A 17586-nucleotide genomic window follows, 5' to 3' on the forward strand; every position below is an offset into this window, starting at 1 on the left:
TTGTTTTTAAGAGAAATGATGGCATTAAGTCAATTCATTTATCTGATGAAAAATTATCCAACCATTTTGTAATCCTGGTAGGCACACAGTGTGCTCTGATCCAGTTTGGGACCTGCTGCAAATGGGCAGCACCAGGCATGTGCATGCTGCCTTGGCTTGTCAATTTGCAGGAGAAGAAAATAGTTAGCAGAAAAAAATGTTATGGTGATGTGAAAGAGATCTAAAAAAAAAAAGTGCATTCCACTTCACAACAAAATACCATCTTCCCTACTGTAAATAGATTTTATGTCACTGAAGCATCTCTTGAAGCGTCTTTGCTTCCTGCTTATTATTTACTTATTTTCCTACTGTTGCTGTTGGGTCTTGTCAGATTAATGCAGAGTAAGTTGAGAGAACATGTAAAGATGTCATTTTGTAGAGCAAAGTACAGCTACCTGGAGCACTATGATTCAGTGTTATGCTCAATCAGAGTTATCCACCTCTGCAATTCTCTTCTCTTCCTCAACATCCTGTGCTCTCCTCTTCTTCCTTTGTCAACCCCCCTCCCCTTCTTCCACATGCATACACTCATCTTCAGCTCTTTCCGCCTTCCCTCTCTCCTTCTTCAAGGAGCAGTGTATAGAGGGAATAGAGTGCAGGGCTGATAGTGTGGAGGTCTAATTGCACCCAAGAAGAGAGCAGTGATGAGCCAGTGGAACCGTAGAGAGACATTGGAAAGGGTGTGAGCAAAGAAAGGGAAGAAAAGTGAGAAAAGTAGACATGGGGTGAGAAAGAAGTAAAGCAGCAGCATGTGAGATGGAGGGAATTAGCAATAGAGAGCACATAGAGAGCTGAGGCAGTCGGTCTGCAGTCTGCTGTGTCAGAGGTCCATGCAGGCACTAGCGATTTATAGCTGATCTGTTTGGCTCTACATAAGGCCTTTGCCCAGGCTGCCTCATTTTTCCCTCACTTACACACACAATCGTGGACATCCATTCTGTGTCCCTCCACAGAAGAGGCTAACGTTTGAACAATGGTCACAGTTAAACCTAAACACTGTATAACTTTGCATTTGTTTGTTTTTCTTCAGAAGTGTTAGTGTTCATACTTATTTTGCAGTTTTTGTGAATACAAATCTATTCTTCTAAATCTCTTTGTGATATCTCAAGAGCATATCTAGACATGCCAAGTCAAATATAACTAGGCTTGTTAGGTCAATAACAAAGAAGTTCCAAATGAAACTTCAGGATTTTAGGTATTACAGAATTTTTTATTTTATGGATATGAAGTGCTGGCAGTAGATTGTTTTTAGCTCTGATGTGGCTTTCTTTCTCGCTTTGCCAGGTCCAGTGTGTGATGAGCCAGCAGAGGGGAAGCGGAAAGGTCGTCCTAAAGCAGAAATGCAGGAACTGAGAAGCATCCCTGTGAGTATTTCTCTTTGAAATGAGTGGGTACTTGAAGTGGGCTTCATTTTTCTTGCACAGTAGGCAGCTCCCCATGAATATTCACAATATACAGTGCTATATAGCAATAAATCTGGCGTGGATTCAACTCTCTCTTCCTCACCCCTGATCAGGCCCATATGATAGTACAATGGAAGGAAGAGTTTAAGCGGCGCTCCAGGGTAAAATGTCCGTGTTCAGGCTGCTGGTTAGAGTTTCCCAGCATCTATGGCGTCAAGTACCACTATCAGCGCTGCCCGGGGGTGAGTCACTAGCCTCTGCTCTTTCCTGCCACAAGGCTGTTTATACCTTTATGCTTCAGAGTAGACTTGTAGCACTGGACCATTTTATAGGAGAAACCCATCCGATAGGGCACCGTTTAATAATTCCAGAGAATATATAATGGCCTTATTACAAACCTGAGCAATTATTAAGGCTTTTTCAAAAACCTAAGATAAGTCAGCTGGAGGGGGGGGGGGGTATTTTCTTTTTTGTAACAGCTACCCACTGTCATTAGATTTTGGATAAGGAGAGAACTCACTTTGAATCTCCTCTTCGTATGTCTGCATCCAGGCCACCGTAGCTGAAAAGCTGAGTCATGGCTGTCCCTACTGTGAGGCCGTGTTTGCCACAAAGGTGCGTCTGCAGAAACACAAACTGTGGAATCACCCAGAGAGAGTCAGCATGGAAACCAAGGACGAGCAACCTAAGCTTCAAAAGACTTTTGTGAAGTCCAGCGCTAAGAAAAGGTGACTGAGATATAGCTCAAATTCCTAACCAGATTGAGTCACTTAAAGATAACTGCCTAAAACTGTCCTGTCTCATTCTGTGAATTCAGGCCCATGGAGATCAGTCCCCCCTCTCCTGTGTTCTTCAAAGTGAAAAAGACCCATGAAGTGTCCACACCCTCTCAGAATGGGGAGCTGGCCTACCAGAAAAATGAGAGGAAACAGCACAGCCACAGCCAGCCTTCACAACAAATTCACCAGACCCTGCCAGTCCAGCCTCACTCCCAGCAATCTCATTCCCAAAGCACGTCATCTGATGCAGGGGGAAGTGAAAGCGAGGGGGGCAGCCTTCCCTCTTCTTTTCCTGACGAAGACCCAGAGCGAATGAAGCACAGTAAGATTTCAACATGCCATTTGAAATGTTCTCAATTATATGCTTCCAGTATATTTGTATAACCATTATGCACTGTTTTTCCTCCTGCACTAGGACGAAAGCAGAAAACACCTAAGAAATTCACTGGAGAACAGCCCTCAATATCTGGAACTTTTGGATTGAAAGGTAGATACCTTTTATTAAAAGGAAAACATGGGGTTTTTTTTAGTGAAAACTGAAGAAGACAAAGAATTTTGTGATGTAATTTCACATGCCACTGTAGGGCTGTTTGATATAACGATATATATCGGATGACGATATAAAAACATCTATCGTTTCATTTTACGCTATCGTTTGTTTCGTGGTGTTGCAAAATAAACTGTTTACGGCAATATTTTTTCATGGTTTTGATGGTCACTGTAGTGGCTATATTAATTTCTTAAAGTTCTCTCTTTCTCTTATATTTAATATAACCACACTACGGACGGACAAGCGCCTGTTTTTATGCGTTGTCGTTAGCAACAGCGACGGTAAAACCACCACGTGTCCGCTTGTTTATTTTCCACATAAACCTTTCACAATAAAGCTCAAGGTCCTGTTGAGACTTTTCAAAATAAACTGAATCACGTGAAAGAGCAGATTATTTACGGATGAGAAGCAAAAAAGAGCCGCCAGGTGCTAAAAAATAAACCTTAGACTCAAACGTTAGAACAGGCTTTTCCCCGCAGCACGCCGTGTAATAAATACTCACAAAGAAAACGGCGGCCGTTACAACTTATGTCTAAAAATGTATAGTTTCATGCATCGATTAAAATACTCGACTCGACCAGGTACATGACGCGCAGCTGGAAACACTTCACGCAAGTCAAGCTGCCCGAGATTCACAGAATTTACAGAAAATGTTAAATTTCTGTGATTTATATCGTTATCGGGACGATAGATGTCTTATATCGGGATATGAGATTCTGGTCATATTGCACAGCCCTATGTCACTGATATAATAAAAATATGAGACAGAATAGTTTGTTTTTTTTGTATGCTGGTTGATTTACAGCAGACCGTAGGAGCCCTTTGCTAATTTACTTAAATATTGAGTTCCAGAGTGGACAAATGTGCCACTGCTGGGAGGAGGGACATTATTAGTTATGTAAGTGACTGAGATTGCTCCCTGCTGCCACTGATCAATGGTGCTGTTTTTTTACACAGTGCTAATGTAGCAACTGTAGAGATGTCTCATATCTGGCTAAATTAATCAGTGACTCACACATCAAGCACACATTACATACGCATATTTTTTTCAGCCTTTCTTTGTCTCATTCACATATATGCTGAAAATGCTCAGTGACTCATATAGCATACAGAGGGCTGTAAACTACTTACTATCACTTGTCAGACAGTTCATCTGCAGCTCACAGGCGCTGTCTTTTGCTGTCTTTTAGTCTGCTTGTCATTGATTTGGTATAGCTCAAAACAACTTCCATTTTCAGCCTCCTTTTTTCAATTTATAGTCAGTATCAACTTTCTGTTTTTAGTATCGTGTTCTTGTTTGGTTTGCCCTACATCTGTCCCACTCGCATTTCTCACTTTATCTTCTATACTTTCAGTTTGAATTTTAATCACTAGCGTGACTGTCTGTGTATATGTGTGTGTCTGCGTGTGCACATGTGTGTTGTAGGTATGACTAAGGTAGAGGAGAAGCTGAAGGCAGGCCGTGTGAAGAGACCAGAGGGGAGTGGGTTCATTGAGGAGGCTCAGAGAAGACCTTCGTCAGTTCAGCCCTCCAGAAAAGACTCGGCCACAACAAGCTCTGGTGAACACCAAGATCACATTTTTTAAATTAATCATCCATCTATCTAGCCATCCACACATCCATCCATCCAGCTATACATTTTCGTATCTACCTGTCCAATTCAGGCTTTTGGGGGGCTGTCATAAGGCTAACACAGAAGGTAACACATTCATGCTCACTTCACACCTACAGCCAACCAAGTTTATTAACTAAAAACTAAAATTAGGTATGAAAAAAATTAGTTGACTAAAATAACAATAAAATGTATAAAAAAAATTAAGACTATCTTTAAAAAATAGTGAACTTGAAAAACAAATTAAAATATAAATACAGCGAAAGTAACCTTAGTTTTAGGATCTGTTAGTTTGGTATAAATGTTATTATAGCTTCCTTGATTGGGCATTGATGGACATGCTTGAACATTTAAACTAACTAAAAGAAAACCAAAACTATACATTTTCAAACAGTAAATGCTAAACTGAAATGAGAAATCCATTCTGGAAAATAACTGAAACTAGAATTGGAACTAGAAAATACACTGATCACTCTGCCACCAACTTAGAATTACCAGTTAACCAGTTAACATGCATGCCTTTGGACTACTTGAGGAAACCAGAGTAATTGGAGAAACCCCACGCAGGTAGAAGAACATACATAGTTATTAATCAGTTAAATATAATTATTACTTTTATAAGTTGCATCATGTTTTCTTCAAAGAGCATTTCTTAAATCTTAATGAGATATGCATGCATATGACAAAAACGACAAAAAATTTATCTTCAAACTATCAAAACCCCATGGATATTCATTTCAGTCATATGAAACTGAGAAAGCAGCAATCTTTCACTTTTGGGAAGCTAAAAACGTAAGTGCTTACTGATCATCTAGATTGCTGACACATAAGGACATCATACCAGTGTAATTTCATTGGCTAAATAACAAAGCAGTACTGTGTTCTGAATGTTACTCAGGAGCTGTTCCTGACACTCAGTGGCAGCGAGCAATCTCAGAGAGAGGTGAAGTGGTGTGTCCCACTTGCTCCATCGTTACCAGGAAAACAATCCATGGCCTCAAGAAACACATGGAGATTTGTCAAAAGGTCAGTAGTCGATGCATCTGTTCATCAGAGTGGGAGCGGGGTGGCTGCGCTGTCAAAACAGCTGTTAGAGCAAACTGTGAAACCAGTAAAACTGTTTTGCTGGTAGTAGCATTCAAAGACAAACTGGAGCTGTAAAGCTCAGCTTGAAGAAGCCTTGCATTGTGGTTATTGTGCACTGAATACGTTAAAACTGGGGAGCCTGGGAACCTTTTCTAGTAAAGATAATGAAAATAAGGCTATCGGATCGCCCATGAGTCTGTTGCTGATTCACCACTGTTCTTTCCTTAGACCAGTTGTGATAGATACTGACTGCTGCAGTCCAGAAACACCCCATAGGAGCTGCAGTTTTTGAAGATGTTCATAGTCATCATAATCTGGTCCTTCTCAGGCTCATTTAAATCCTTACACTTAACACATCAACTTTGAGGAAAAAATGTTCACTTGCCCCCCTAATATATCCCACCCACTAACAGGTGCCATGATAAAGAGATAATCAGTTTTATTTGCTTCATCTGCCAGTGGTCATAATGTTATGTATGATCATAAAAGGGGAAGGGAAGGGCCCTGTAAGCTACTGAAAATATAGTGTGTAATGCACTCAGTTGTGGTTATTAGCAGTAATAAATGAAAATGGGCTAAAGCGTGGGGGGAAAAAAGGGTTATTTCAGTTGTATTATGTCAAGCTTGTCTAGTGGATGAATGAGGTTGAGTGTTGCAGTAGCCTCAGCCCTCAAAGACAGTGTTCCTGGAGCCTGTTTTAATGGCTCCTTAGCCCAGTGGCCTGTGTGACTCTATTAAAGTGACAGTCTGCTGTTAAGCAATGACAGAATCATCACATTACCACTGGGTCACTCACCATCAAGACACCTCTGTCTCCAAATCAATACTGAGGCGAGGAGAGAAGCTACAACAAAGTTGTGATATGTGATAAATTGTGGTGGGTGGGTGGGGGGGGGTTGAGGTTCCTAATGTGTCCCTTGCCTTTTACTTTGACCAGAATATGCACTAGTAACAAACTTTATTAGGTTACAGATGAAATGTTGCTATACTGATGGATTCAATAAAGAGCAAAGCCAGCAGGAGTGGGTTATTTTCCTCTCATAGAAAAATGTTATCTGAGCTTCTTCTTTGGCCTTCAACCCCTGCAGCTCCAGGATGCCCTGAAGTGCCAGCAGTGCCACAAGCAGTTCAGGTCCAAGGCCGGCCTCAACTACCACACCATGGCCGAGCACAACAGCAAGGTAATTCGCTGACGTTGTACTTTGTAAACCGGTTTCAAAGACTTTAAACTTAAAAATGACACCCTGTGACTGATTTTGCTCCTTTTTCTATGACTCATTATGAGTCCAGATGGTTTGGGTGATCAGATCATCACTGAACATGGTAATTAGTTTCAAACAACACCAAAGAACTGAAAAGTGAATGCTAATAGTTTGGTTTGTCATAACAGTATGCATGGAAATCCTACATTTATTTCTGCTAGTATCGGTTTACACAGCAGATGTCCATCTATTTATATGCATCAACGTATAGAGTAAAAAATATACTCTATCCTATAATTTTATCAGTTACAAAAGTATTGTCAGATGCTATGATGATCTCTCAAAATTTGATCTTGTGGTCTCTAAAAAATCGTGATTGTAAAGTTGAACTGGCGATTGGTATTCCTGTCAGTGAAGTGCTCACATTTCTTTCTGCAGCTGTCTTAACTCTGACAGCAGAGAGCTTCATTAAGATATTATCATGACACTCCTGCATTAGAGCAGTGGTGCCACTATGAAGTTTGCTGAATAATTTAAAGCTACCCGTTTCAAAAAGTATTATAAAAGATTAATGAATCTACACTCAGCAAACCTTGTGGCATGTGTGTTTGTGTTTTTGTGTGAATGCGTATGGTTATAGTATATGAAATACATGGTAATCTATGTGTATGTGTTTAACAGGCTTTGGCTGTGTAATGTTTGCTAGATTAAGGGCTCTGATAGATGACCGTGCCATCTGTGTCAGCCAAGTTAAACTGTTTGATGCTGCCATTTGTCTTCAGAGGGGACCTGTTGTGTCCTGACCTTATTGGCGGGATTCCAGTCCAGCCGAGCAAAAGGCATTAGTGCATTATTTTTGTGTGTGTGTGTGCTTGTGCGTGCGTGCGTGCGTGCGTGTTAAGAATAAAATGCTTAAAGGTTGCACAAGGTAGCCTTCCTACACATCTAAACTTCTGCTGTTTCTGTTCTTCTGATTAGATAATTACAACTTTTGTGACAGAATGAAAGCTGTTATTGTGTTAATCTCTGTTTGTGTGTTGGTGTGCTCTAGATTTGAAGTAGTTCCTTATTAAAGAAGGCTTTTTTAGCTTGTGGGTTTGACTGGTGTCACACTCTTTTTACTTTCCAATGAATTTTAAATTTCAGGAAATTGAAAGATCAGGAGGAGATAACACATTTCTTAAAATCAGTCTTTAGAAGTATGACGTGCCCTCTTTCTGTTTAGATACAAACGTTTCCTTTGTCCTACAGTAAGACAAGTACTTTTCTACAGTATCAATCATGTTATTTATTAATGCTACAATGTATACAATGTTATACATTGTAGCGGTTTTAGAGTCATGTTTTTAAGGAAGTAGGCACTACTACAACTGTGCTTTTGGATACACTGTATATTAAGGCATTTATTCATTCAAAAGTGTCAAAAAGACCAGTGTTTGGTGCCTTTGAATTGCAAAGCAGTTTTTTTTCATCACTCATGTGTTCCACCGACAAATCTGCAGAACTTTTGTTCATGCAAATATGTTGAACTAATGTATTTTCCAATATTTGTGAATCACTTGGTACAGTGTCCTTTAACATAGAATAGAAAAATGAGCGTATAATGAAAAAAAAGCTTTTGCTCATACATTTTATTAGAGGTGTTAAGTTTACATATGTTAATTTGTCCAGCACTATTGCAATAAGTTGAATTTCTTATTAATATTTCTATATTAAACCGATTTGCACTTCAGTCTCATGTAAGCTGTGTTACTGTGTTTGGTTTCTGTATGACTTGGAGACTTCACTGACCATTGCTCTGATATTGTAAGTCTTGTCATGTGGCTTTACCCAAATGCAGTGTGGGAAAGGCAGCAGGCTGACAGAAGGACAGGGGTCACCCACTGAGATTGACCTTGGCGTTGCTACTGTGATAGTGCTGCCTCATTCTCTTACGCTTGCTCTTTTGCTCCTTCCCTGATAGAAGCATTAAGAATACAAGCTGATGTCGTTTCATTGGTGCTGGCCCTGTCATTGTATATCAAAGGCTTGCTGGTGCCTGTCCTGCTACCCTCAGGCTTTTGCAGTAGCTTTATTGAAGTACTCAAGTGGTATCTCCCTCCTACCTTTACAGAAAGCTACTGTAGTGTTGTGTGTCAGTCATCTCTGTGTGTTAACACATGAGAAAGCACATTAAATGTGTTCCGCTGGGATCCCTCAGTTAGTCTACTCTCTCTCCAGTCCCCTGCATTTCTTTTCCATCTCTGGCAGCCCTACCATCTGTTGTTCTGGTCTTGGCTGGTGTTTGGCACCAACCAACATGCGAGCGAAAACACGAGTTTGACAGTTGTCATAAACATGCCTTGAGTAACAGCCTCACCAGGAAACCATTTAATGATCCTGGCATCGTGTGAACATTAGAGATAGAAAACACATTTTGGTTGCTTTTTTTTTTTTTTTAGTCATGAGGAAGTGGGGTGTGTGGTGGTGTGATAGTGTATTTGTTCCCCCTCAGCCCTCAGGGAGTGAAGGCCAGACGGGCAACGAGCATGAGGAGAGGGAAAGGCTGCGCCGAGTGCTCAAACAAATGGGACGAATCAAGTGTCCCAGTGAGGTATGCACTTCTTCTTTTTACCTGGTCCTTTCCTCTTTTACTGTCTCTCATTCTATACTACTCTTGCTTTCCTGTGTCTTTCATTTTATGTCACATTTCTGTCCCTCATCATCTGCCAGTTTTGATTTCATTTCTCTCTTGTCCTCAGGATCTTCTTTTGTGCCTTTCTCCTTTTACATCTCTCTCTCTCTCTCTCTCTCGCTCTCTCTCGCTCTCTCTCTCTCTCGCTCTCTTTCTCTCTCTTCCTTCCCTCTTCCCTCTCTTTTTCCTTTATGCCTTGTTCTTGACATGTTGCCCAAAATCACATCAACACCCTGCTTCGCATTACTCACACTAGAGTGCAAAAGGCAGAGAGAGTAAGAATAGAAAGAGCTGTAAAGAATAAACTCTACAGTGACATGTCTTCACACTGAAAAATGAGCATCTTTCTCCTGTTTTCTCTGTCTTTTTAACATTAACCACAAAGTATTGACCAAATGCAGCGTTCCATTAAAACGACACTTTGTTCCACTTACCCAGTCTCTTGCTTAATGTTTGTTTTCATTCTGTCTCATTTTTGTCATTGGCGTCACTCAATCACACAAACATTTTGTGTACAAACACACACGCACACACGTACACAAATACAGGGCTGTTCAGCCCACTTTTCCAGTCTGATGGGCTACCAGTATCACCAGCAGCGTTGTGGAAGAGAGTGTTCTGACGATGCGAAGCCTGTGTTTCTGTGCCAGCACTGTGGAAAAAGCTACCGCTCCAAGGCTGGCAGAGACTACCATGTACGCACCGAACACTCCCCGGCCATCACCACCACAATGACAGCCGCAGCCACCACCAACCTCATGGATAGTATCACTGACACCAACAACAACACTGGCAAGGAGAGGGTGAGATCATCGTAGACGAGGGTTGTAGTAGCAGTTATAAGAGATTAACCTTTTTTTCTTTTCATTTTATGCTGATTACAAGCACATTTTATTGAATTTTAATGAGTACCTAAAGTTTTCCTATATTTTCACTCAAAGGTCTTACTGTTCCTTCAGGTGATCTCTGAAGAATCTCCAACAGGAGGTAAGAAGGAGCAAAGCCAAACTGAAAGGAAACGGTGGCAAGAGAAAGCCCCATCCAGCCATCCTAAGGAGAAGGACAGAGGCGCTAGAGAGAAAGACAGGGAAAAGGAAAGGGAGCAGGAACAAGATCAACAAAAAGCAGCACAGATTGAGAGACAGGGGGAGGACTTTGAAAGGACCCCCAGTGGCAGGGTGAGACGGCGGTCAGCTCAGGTGGCGGTGTTCCACCTGCAAGAAATAGCTGAGGATGAGCTGGCTAAAGACTGGGGCACAAAACGCCGCATCAAGGATGACCTGGTTCCTGACAGCAAGAGGGTGAGGAATAAAATTTGGATGCATTAAGTGCACATGGTGACCACAGTAAATACAGTATATTAGCAGTCCAGGTCAAAGGCCATGCAAAGGCTCCACACAAACTCCATCAGCAGATTTAAAAAATCCTTTATGTTACATCCACTTTTTTACACTGTAGAATTATATTAATAACTTGAATACTGATAGATAAAAAAAAGTTGTCTTCTGCATAGTTAAACTACACCCGCCCTGGCCTCCCCAACTTCAGCCCAGAGCTTCTAGAGGCTTGGAAAAACCAAGTCAAGGAGAAGGGCTTCATCTGCTGCACAAACGAAGTAAGAATATACAAGTACACCATGTACAAAAAATAACCTACAATATCTGAGCAAAACAAAAGGGATTTGCCTTAACGTTGAGTGTAACATAAATACGAAGTCAGTGTGTTTAATCCTTGTTTGTTTCTGCTTTGTCCTAGAACTGTGAAGCTGTCTATTCCAGCGTGTCAGGACTAAAGGCCCATCTCGCCAACTGCAGCAAGGTACAAATCCACACTACTGCAAAACTCAGTGTCTGAGAATATTACTGGATATACAGTAATATTCCAACAAACCAATACAGACAAAAATACACTCAAACTGAAAAAATTAATCTTAAGCAAAAGGAAGTGGAATCTGATGGTACAGTTCAAATAAAATTAAGACAAATAAAGATACAAAATGAAGAGAAAGCAGGAAGTATTAGAATCACAGCATGATCTTGTATAACTTGTAAAACAGGACCTATTTTGCTCATTTCCAACTCATCTCAACGATTTTTCACTCTCTACTAGAGTACCTTTGTATTATTAACAATTTACTATGATACGTGCGGGGGGCTATACTGGGCTTTTGTGCTGTCTCTCAGTTCATCCGCTGTATACTACAAGCCTTTTTAGATTGACTGTGCCCTGGAAAGAAAATGTTGGGAGGGGCTGCTGCGCTCATATTAAGGATATCCCTTCTCACTGACATCATACAGGGTGAAGCATAGTAAATATTTTCCGAACATTCTGAAACCTGAGTTTTTGGTTGATCGGCATTCATTGCACGTAAGTTCACCTCTGCGTTTGAAACTATGGCCCTGATCACTATCAGAATCCACCAAGATTTTGTTTTTGAGCTGTATTTTCTCAAAATATGTTTTTAAGCTTATTTAAATAAAAACTTAACTTGGAATATGTTTTTAACACCCTCATACTGTAAAAGGCTGACAGGGTATGGTTTTTGATGGGTTCTTAACTTGCACCTTCTGCAGCAACCTTAAACTGGTTATCTAAGCAAATATCTTATCAGTCATGAGGCAGAAAATTGGCATATGAACAGGTGGACATGGTAAAGATGGTTTGTTAAATTTCAAAAAAGAACATTTCTGTCCACATGGCTGTCAAGAATGGGCAAATAAGGCTATGGTATAGTTAGAATTTGGCATAAACAACATAGAAACATGCATCTATTCTCTTTTGTGTCAACAATTCAGGGTGTTCAGATAGTGTAATGATGTGAGGGATAATTTCTTTGCACATTTTAGTACCAGTTGAGTGTCATAAATGCCAAAGACTGAGTATTGTTGCTGACCATCTCGATCACTTTATGACCATCCCTTTGTGTACCCATCATCTAATGACTACAGCTGGCGTGATAATGGACCAAGTAACAAAGGTCATACCATCTCATACTGGTTTGTTGAACCAAACAGTAACTTTAGTGTACTCTGGTGTCTTCCACAACTACCAGATCCAACAGAGAACCTTTGGAATGTGGTGGAGCAGAAGATACACCAGATGATGCCGTTACCCACAAATCAAGAACAAACATTTGATGATATCATGTTAACACAGACCAAAATCTCAGGGGAAAGTTTAAGTGTGTCCAACCAGGTACTAGCAACATTTCTGGTGTGTGTGTTTGTTACAGGGTGGTGGCGAAATGGGGAAGTACACCTGTCTGATCTGTCAGAAGGAGTTCAGCTCGGAGAGTGGCGTCAAATACCATATTAGCAAGACACACTCACAGGTGGGTCACTGTCAGTATAAACTTAGAGGTTGCCATTAACATGACCCACTTAGTAAATTTCATTTCTGGTAATACGTCATAAAATAATAAACAGCATTGGTTAATCTTAGATCCAGTTTATTTTATCAGACTTGTTGCCAATATGACCGAAAAGAGCACTAAGAAGCTGGTCACTGGGACTCACTGGGAATTGTTGTGGAAAAGTGTATGAAGAAGAATGTGCAGACCACATTTGGCAATAGTAGTCAACCAGTCTATAATAATTTGGTTGAGTGAACTGTAGGACAGATCGTATCTTCCTGCTGCCATGAAATTTTATGATGTTGTTATTAACACAAGATTCATGGGCAGGTTACCAACGTGGTAACAGTAATGAACCCATTTCTGCTGTTTTACTAGTTACATATTGTATTTTGTTTGTTTTTGAGAAACATTCAAATGTCTCTGATTGGTTGAATAAAGTTTTTTGTTTTTATCTAAAAGGCAAAGCAAATCCAGAAGTGTGTCTACAGCTCCAAAAAGTTTCTGCAGTTTTATGCAAGTCTATGGGAAAATAGCCTCAGAGACCAGCCGCTAGTTTCAGGTCATCTTGAATTGAACATTAAGTCCATTATGGTTATACTTTTAACAGCCAGATAGGAGGACTTTCTAACGACATGTCAATCATGTCATATCCGGTTTCAAAACACCAAGACAGTGAAGCCACACACTTTAGGCTTCATAATGAGACTTTCTAAACTAACGAGTGACATCATGGTGGCTACATCCACCTGTTATACTGTCTGTGGGTAAAACCAGCTTGTCATAATACTCTTGCACTCAACAAGTCTATACATATCTTCCTTGAACTAATCTTTTCTCTTCACCAACAACAACTTTAGTTACAAGATAACACATACAGTTTTTTTTTCCTTATAAAAAAGCCTCTTTGTTTTTCGGTTTTAACATCCCCATCTTGTCCCAGTTAACATTAACCTTTGGTGTTCAGACATGGTGGTTTATACAGTTATTTAGAAAGAAAAATGTATACACATGCAGTTGTATTCTGCTTGTTTGCCTTCTTTGGATCTTGACTGGTTTACTGTTTTTTTTGTTTGTTTGTTTTTTTGTCTTAGAACTGGTTCCGTGCAGCTGCCAGTCAAGTTGTGTCCAGTAGCAAAACTAAAGTCCCAGAGAACAATGGGATAAAGGCCGAAGTGAGGAACGGAGCCACGACTGGTAAAAAGAGGGGCCGTAAACCAAAAGAGCGCCCCCCTGTGAATGTACCTCTCGACACAAAAACTGAGGCGCTTACCACCCAAAACTCAACCCCTGCCGCGACTCTGTTCTCTGGCACAGCACAGCCCCCAACTCTGTTCCCTGACCCAACGGACAGTGATAATTCAGGCCAAAACAGACAGCCAATTCCCTCCGCCACCAGAAGAAACAAACCCAAGAGGCTGTTACTGTCCGACTAGCTCTGCTTTTGTTGACCTAGGAGCCCAAGAGGATTCTTTCTTTAAATATCTGCCAGGAAGCTTAAAGACATTTCTAGCGCTACAAGAACTTGGCACTGAGAAGAAAGCCAAAAATCAACCAATATGAAGTAAAACCCAGTCTTCAAATCTTGGTTTCGAACCCCCCGAGATAATGTGTATACTGTTGTACTCAGAACAGTAGTGTTTTATTTCCCCATTCCACTTTTGTCTCCCATTTAAGGCACATTTTTCAATTTCTGTACTCACAGCAGGGGTGTCAGTAGTAATCAAAGTCCTGACCTAAACATAGATTTTTTTTTAAACAGAGTTAGTATTCTAAATACCAATGGAGAGTCATTTTCTCTGCAAGATTTGTGTTGTGTTTGAGAGGTTTTAAAAAGGATATTCTATTAGCATGGTGAAGTCATTTAATAATAGCTAGTGTTTTCACATTTTTTCACAGATATACTGTACTGTGTACATGAACAATATCTATATCTATATCTATATACTCAAAGCAATGATGCCATCCGTCATTTCCAAGCCTGAAACATCCAATTGGATCATAAGCGGTCAGAATTTTTTGCAGTGTGTGCTTTAGTGCAATGTTGTTTTAATATAGTTTTTTTTCTAGTTTGACTTTTATTGTTTCTTGCTTTTCATGTTTTACATAAGCAAATGTCATATAAGCTAAAATGTTTGTAAGTTGTTCATGTTTCACATTATTTTTTACAGTTGTTACTTCCAAGGATTTTTTTTCACATGACTGTGAACAGTATCTGCTTTGACAACCATAATTAAGTGTGAAAAGATTATTTCCAGACTGGTTTTACACGGAAGTTGAGATGCAGAATACCCAGAAAAGTGACTGATATTTTCATCTGTAAGGCATACTGCAACTTAGTTGCTATTAGAAATAGAAAGACACGTTTAATTGACTTTAAAAAAAAAAAACAACCAGGAAAAAAATGTTGAAACACTCTAAAATCGGTCTAGCAAAGCTAAATGTTTGACAGGAGGAAGAATTCTGTGTGAAGCTTGTTGCACCATTGCAGCACAATCAAATGATGAGGCCACGTTTTGGCTACTGCTTTAGCTTGAATCAAAGCTGAGGAGGGAATTTTAAAAATATACTATCTTTTCTAGAGAGGTCCAGGATAATAATCTTTTATTAAACAGAAAAACTGCTAATTAAGATTCACATATAATAATGTAAATGAATGAATTCTTGAACGCTCAAAGTTATTGCCTTGCACTTTAACCTTTAACCCTTCCTGCTCCCCTCTTGTAGTTTTGCACTCCAGAACTATTCACCCTAACCTAGTGGCTGTCTGGTGCAGGAGTGGGATTTTTGTTTGTTTGTTTTTTTAAACTCTGGTGGTAAACTAGAGAAAGAGACTAAGTTTGTCATGAGCAACATGACTGACACTTTCTATATTGTATCTGAAATCCAACGCAATGGTATAATTATGATTCACCTCACAAAGCCATAACTGGTCTTATTGAAGTTTAGGGCTGCTTAGCCACTTAATGTTAGATTAGCTTAAAATATATAAATATATAAACAAAATATTAAATGACTTTTCAAAATCTAAAAGATTAGAGAATATTTTCACTTTAACATGTTGAAAGTAGATACTTGAATCCACAGTTGTATTAACAATTTGAGCAAATTAAAACTCCATGAATATTTGATTTATATTTGAAGTTTATGTCCATGAAAATAACGACTTGCTTGCTTAAAAAAATACAGATCATAAATCTATTTTATATTCTATGGTGTGTGTTACTTAGATAGCAATCTGATAGCTTTGGATAAAATTATGTGAGGATATTCTGGTGAGATAATAAGGGTGCTTTACTTGCCACTCTACCTTAAGGGCCTGATACAACTCACTCAAGTCCATATTATCCTTACTGGCAAGTCCTCTGAATTTTGCATCATAATGTCAATGTCATTAAAATCAAGCACTGATGTCAGCAGAACATTTTCAAGAAACATTGAATTTGAAATGTGTGTTTTTCCAGGTGGTTTCATTCCTACGCTGTGACTTTTTATAACGTAACGCAAAGATTCAATCTGAATTCCTCCATTGCTAATCAACTGATGGAGTTAATTCAGGTGGGGATGATTATGCACGTGTCTCTGTCATGGGGATGGACCTTTATCTTCTACCTGGGTTCAGATGACAGAGAGGATAAGATGAACAAGCACTGAGTGGTCCTCGGACCTTTTCAATATGAGTTGTCCAGACTTTGTGTGTGTGCGTGTGTGTGTGTATTAAACAGTTAGCACCTTTTTTTGTAATGACTGGATGTCAGAAATAGTAACACTTTTGAGTGTTATGCTGTGGCACAGAATCAGTTCATCAGCTGCTTGTTACTCGTTTCATTAATGACGTCACATTGACTGTGTTTACCTGACGAGCTTTGGTGTTGCAATATGATAGTTTAGCACTGCTTTTAACAGTGGGTATTTTATATTTTATCACACCCTTTACTATCTGTCTTCCTATGATGTGGAAAACACATATCTATCCCGCAGTGTGAGCTAACTGCAACATGTTTAGAGAGTACAGCAATACACCATATTTAGCTGATTTTGTTGGCTTGCTGATATTTTGATATCGATGTGTCTTCTCGAAATTGTATGGCTTTTTTTTCCCACTCCCCTTCTTTTATTAATTTGCTTTAAAAAAAAATGCTTTTTACATATGATGAAATCTACACAAAAAAGGTTGAGAAACTTTGTAGACCACAAACAACATTGTAGGCCTGAGTGTTGGCATACACTGTTATTTGATCCATTTTGACGATGCACATAAATTGAGCTTTTTCAGTACATGATGGCAAACAGATTGAGAGAGTCCTTTTATTATTATCTATTCAGTATGGGACAACAAGGCATATGTATGTGTGTTTGTTTCTGTATTTAGTGCACTTACTATACCATGAAATAGGCTTGAAATAGGAGTGTTGTTGGAGCTTTCTAGTTACCTGGACTGTGTGTGGTGTGACTTTTGTACCTGGGGAAACAGCAGGCTCAAGTGTCTTCCCTTTGTCAGCAATGTTATTTCCAAAACCAAGATTATTCCTTAGAAATTCCCCTAGACAGCTGAAGAAGTTTACACTTTTTATTTGGTGGTTTGTTTTGTATGCTACCTAGTTCAAAAGCAGGAAATGGCATCCAGCTCTGTTGTTGGGGTCATTGTGATGAGTTTTAAGAGATGATGTTGTAGCTCATAACTGTTTATGGTATATAGGTAACAAATTAAATGAGACTAATGATGTATTAAAGATTTCCATATCTGAAATTAAGCTGTATAGTACCTAACATTGGAGGATTCAACACCTCCTTTGAGTCTGAACTGTTACAATTTTTTCTCCCAAACTTGTTGTATTACCTGTGCATTAGTATCCCTTAACTAATTAATAAAAGTTTGTTGACTAAA

General features: G+C 39.5%; 1 protein-coding gene across 6 annotated transcripts in view; it reads left to right on the top strand.

Annotated features, from left to right (window-relative positions):
- Positions 1-17586, top strand: part of znf512b (zinc finger protein 512B) — a 27564-nt gene extending 9978 nt beyond the window's left edge. For 3 of the 6 annotated variants that reach the window (XM_013912768.1, XM_013912769.1, XM_013912771.1), the window contains 15 exons: positions 1324-1403; positions 1556-1684; positions 1995-2170; positions 2260-2543; positions 2637-2708; positions 4198-4332; positions 5283-5410; positions 6559-6651; positions 9167-9265; positions 9895-10149; positions 10288-10647; positions 10860-10961; positions 11102-11164; positions 12579-12677; positions 13793-17586. In XM_013912768.1, coding sequence (XP_013768222.1) covers positions 1324-1403; positions 1556-1684; positions 1995-2170; positions 2260-2543; positions 2637-2708; positions 4198-4332; positions 5283-5410; positions 6559-6651; positions 9167-9265; positions 9895-10149; positions 10288-10647; positions 10860-10961; positions 11102-11164; positions 12579-12677; positions 13793-14134 — 2417 coding nt within the window. In that variant the 3' untranslated portion in view covers positions 14135-17586. The remainder of the gene's footprint in view (positions 1-1323; positions 1404-1555; positions 1685-1994; positions 2171-2259; positions 2544-2636; positions 2709-4197; positions 4333-5282; positions 5411-6558; positions 6652-9166; positions 9266-9894; positions 10150-10287; positions 10648-10859; positions 10962-11101; positions 11165-12578; positions 12678-13792) is intronic. The other 3 variants (XM_005740436.1, XM_013912770.1, XM_013912772.1) reach the window with 3 other exon arrangements.

This window comes from Pundamilia nyererei, unplaced genomic scaffold (genome assembly GCF_000239375.1).
Source record: "Pundamilia nyererei isolate P.nyererei 1_Seehausen unplaced genomic scaffold, PunNye1.0 scaffold00100, whole genome shotgun sequence".
NCBI classification, from domain to species: domain Eukaryota; kingdom Metazoa; phylum Chordata; class Actinopteri; order Cichliformes; family Cichlidae; genus Pundamilia; species Pundamilia nyererei.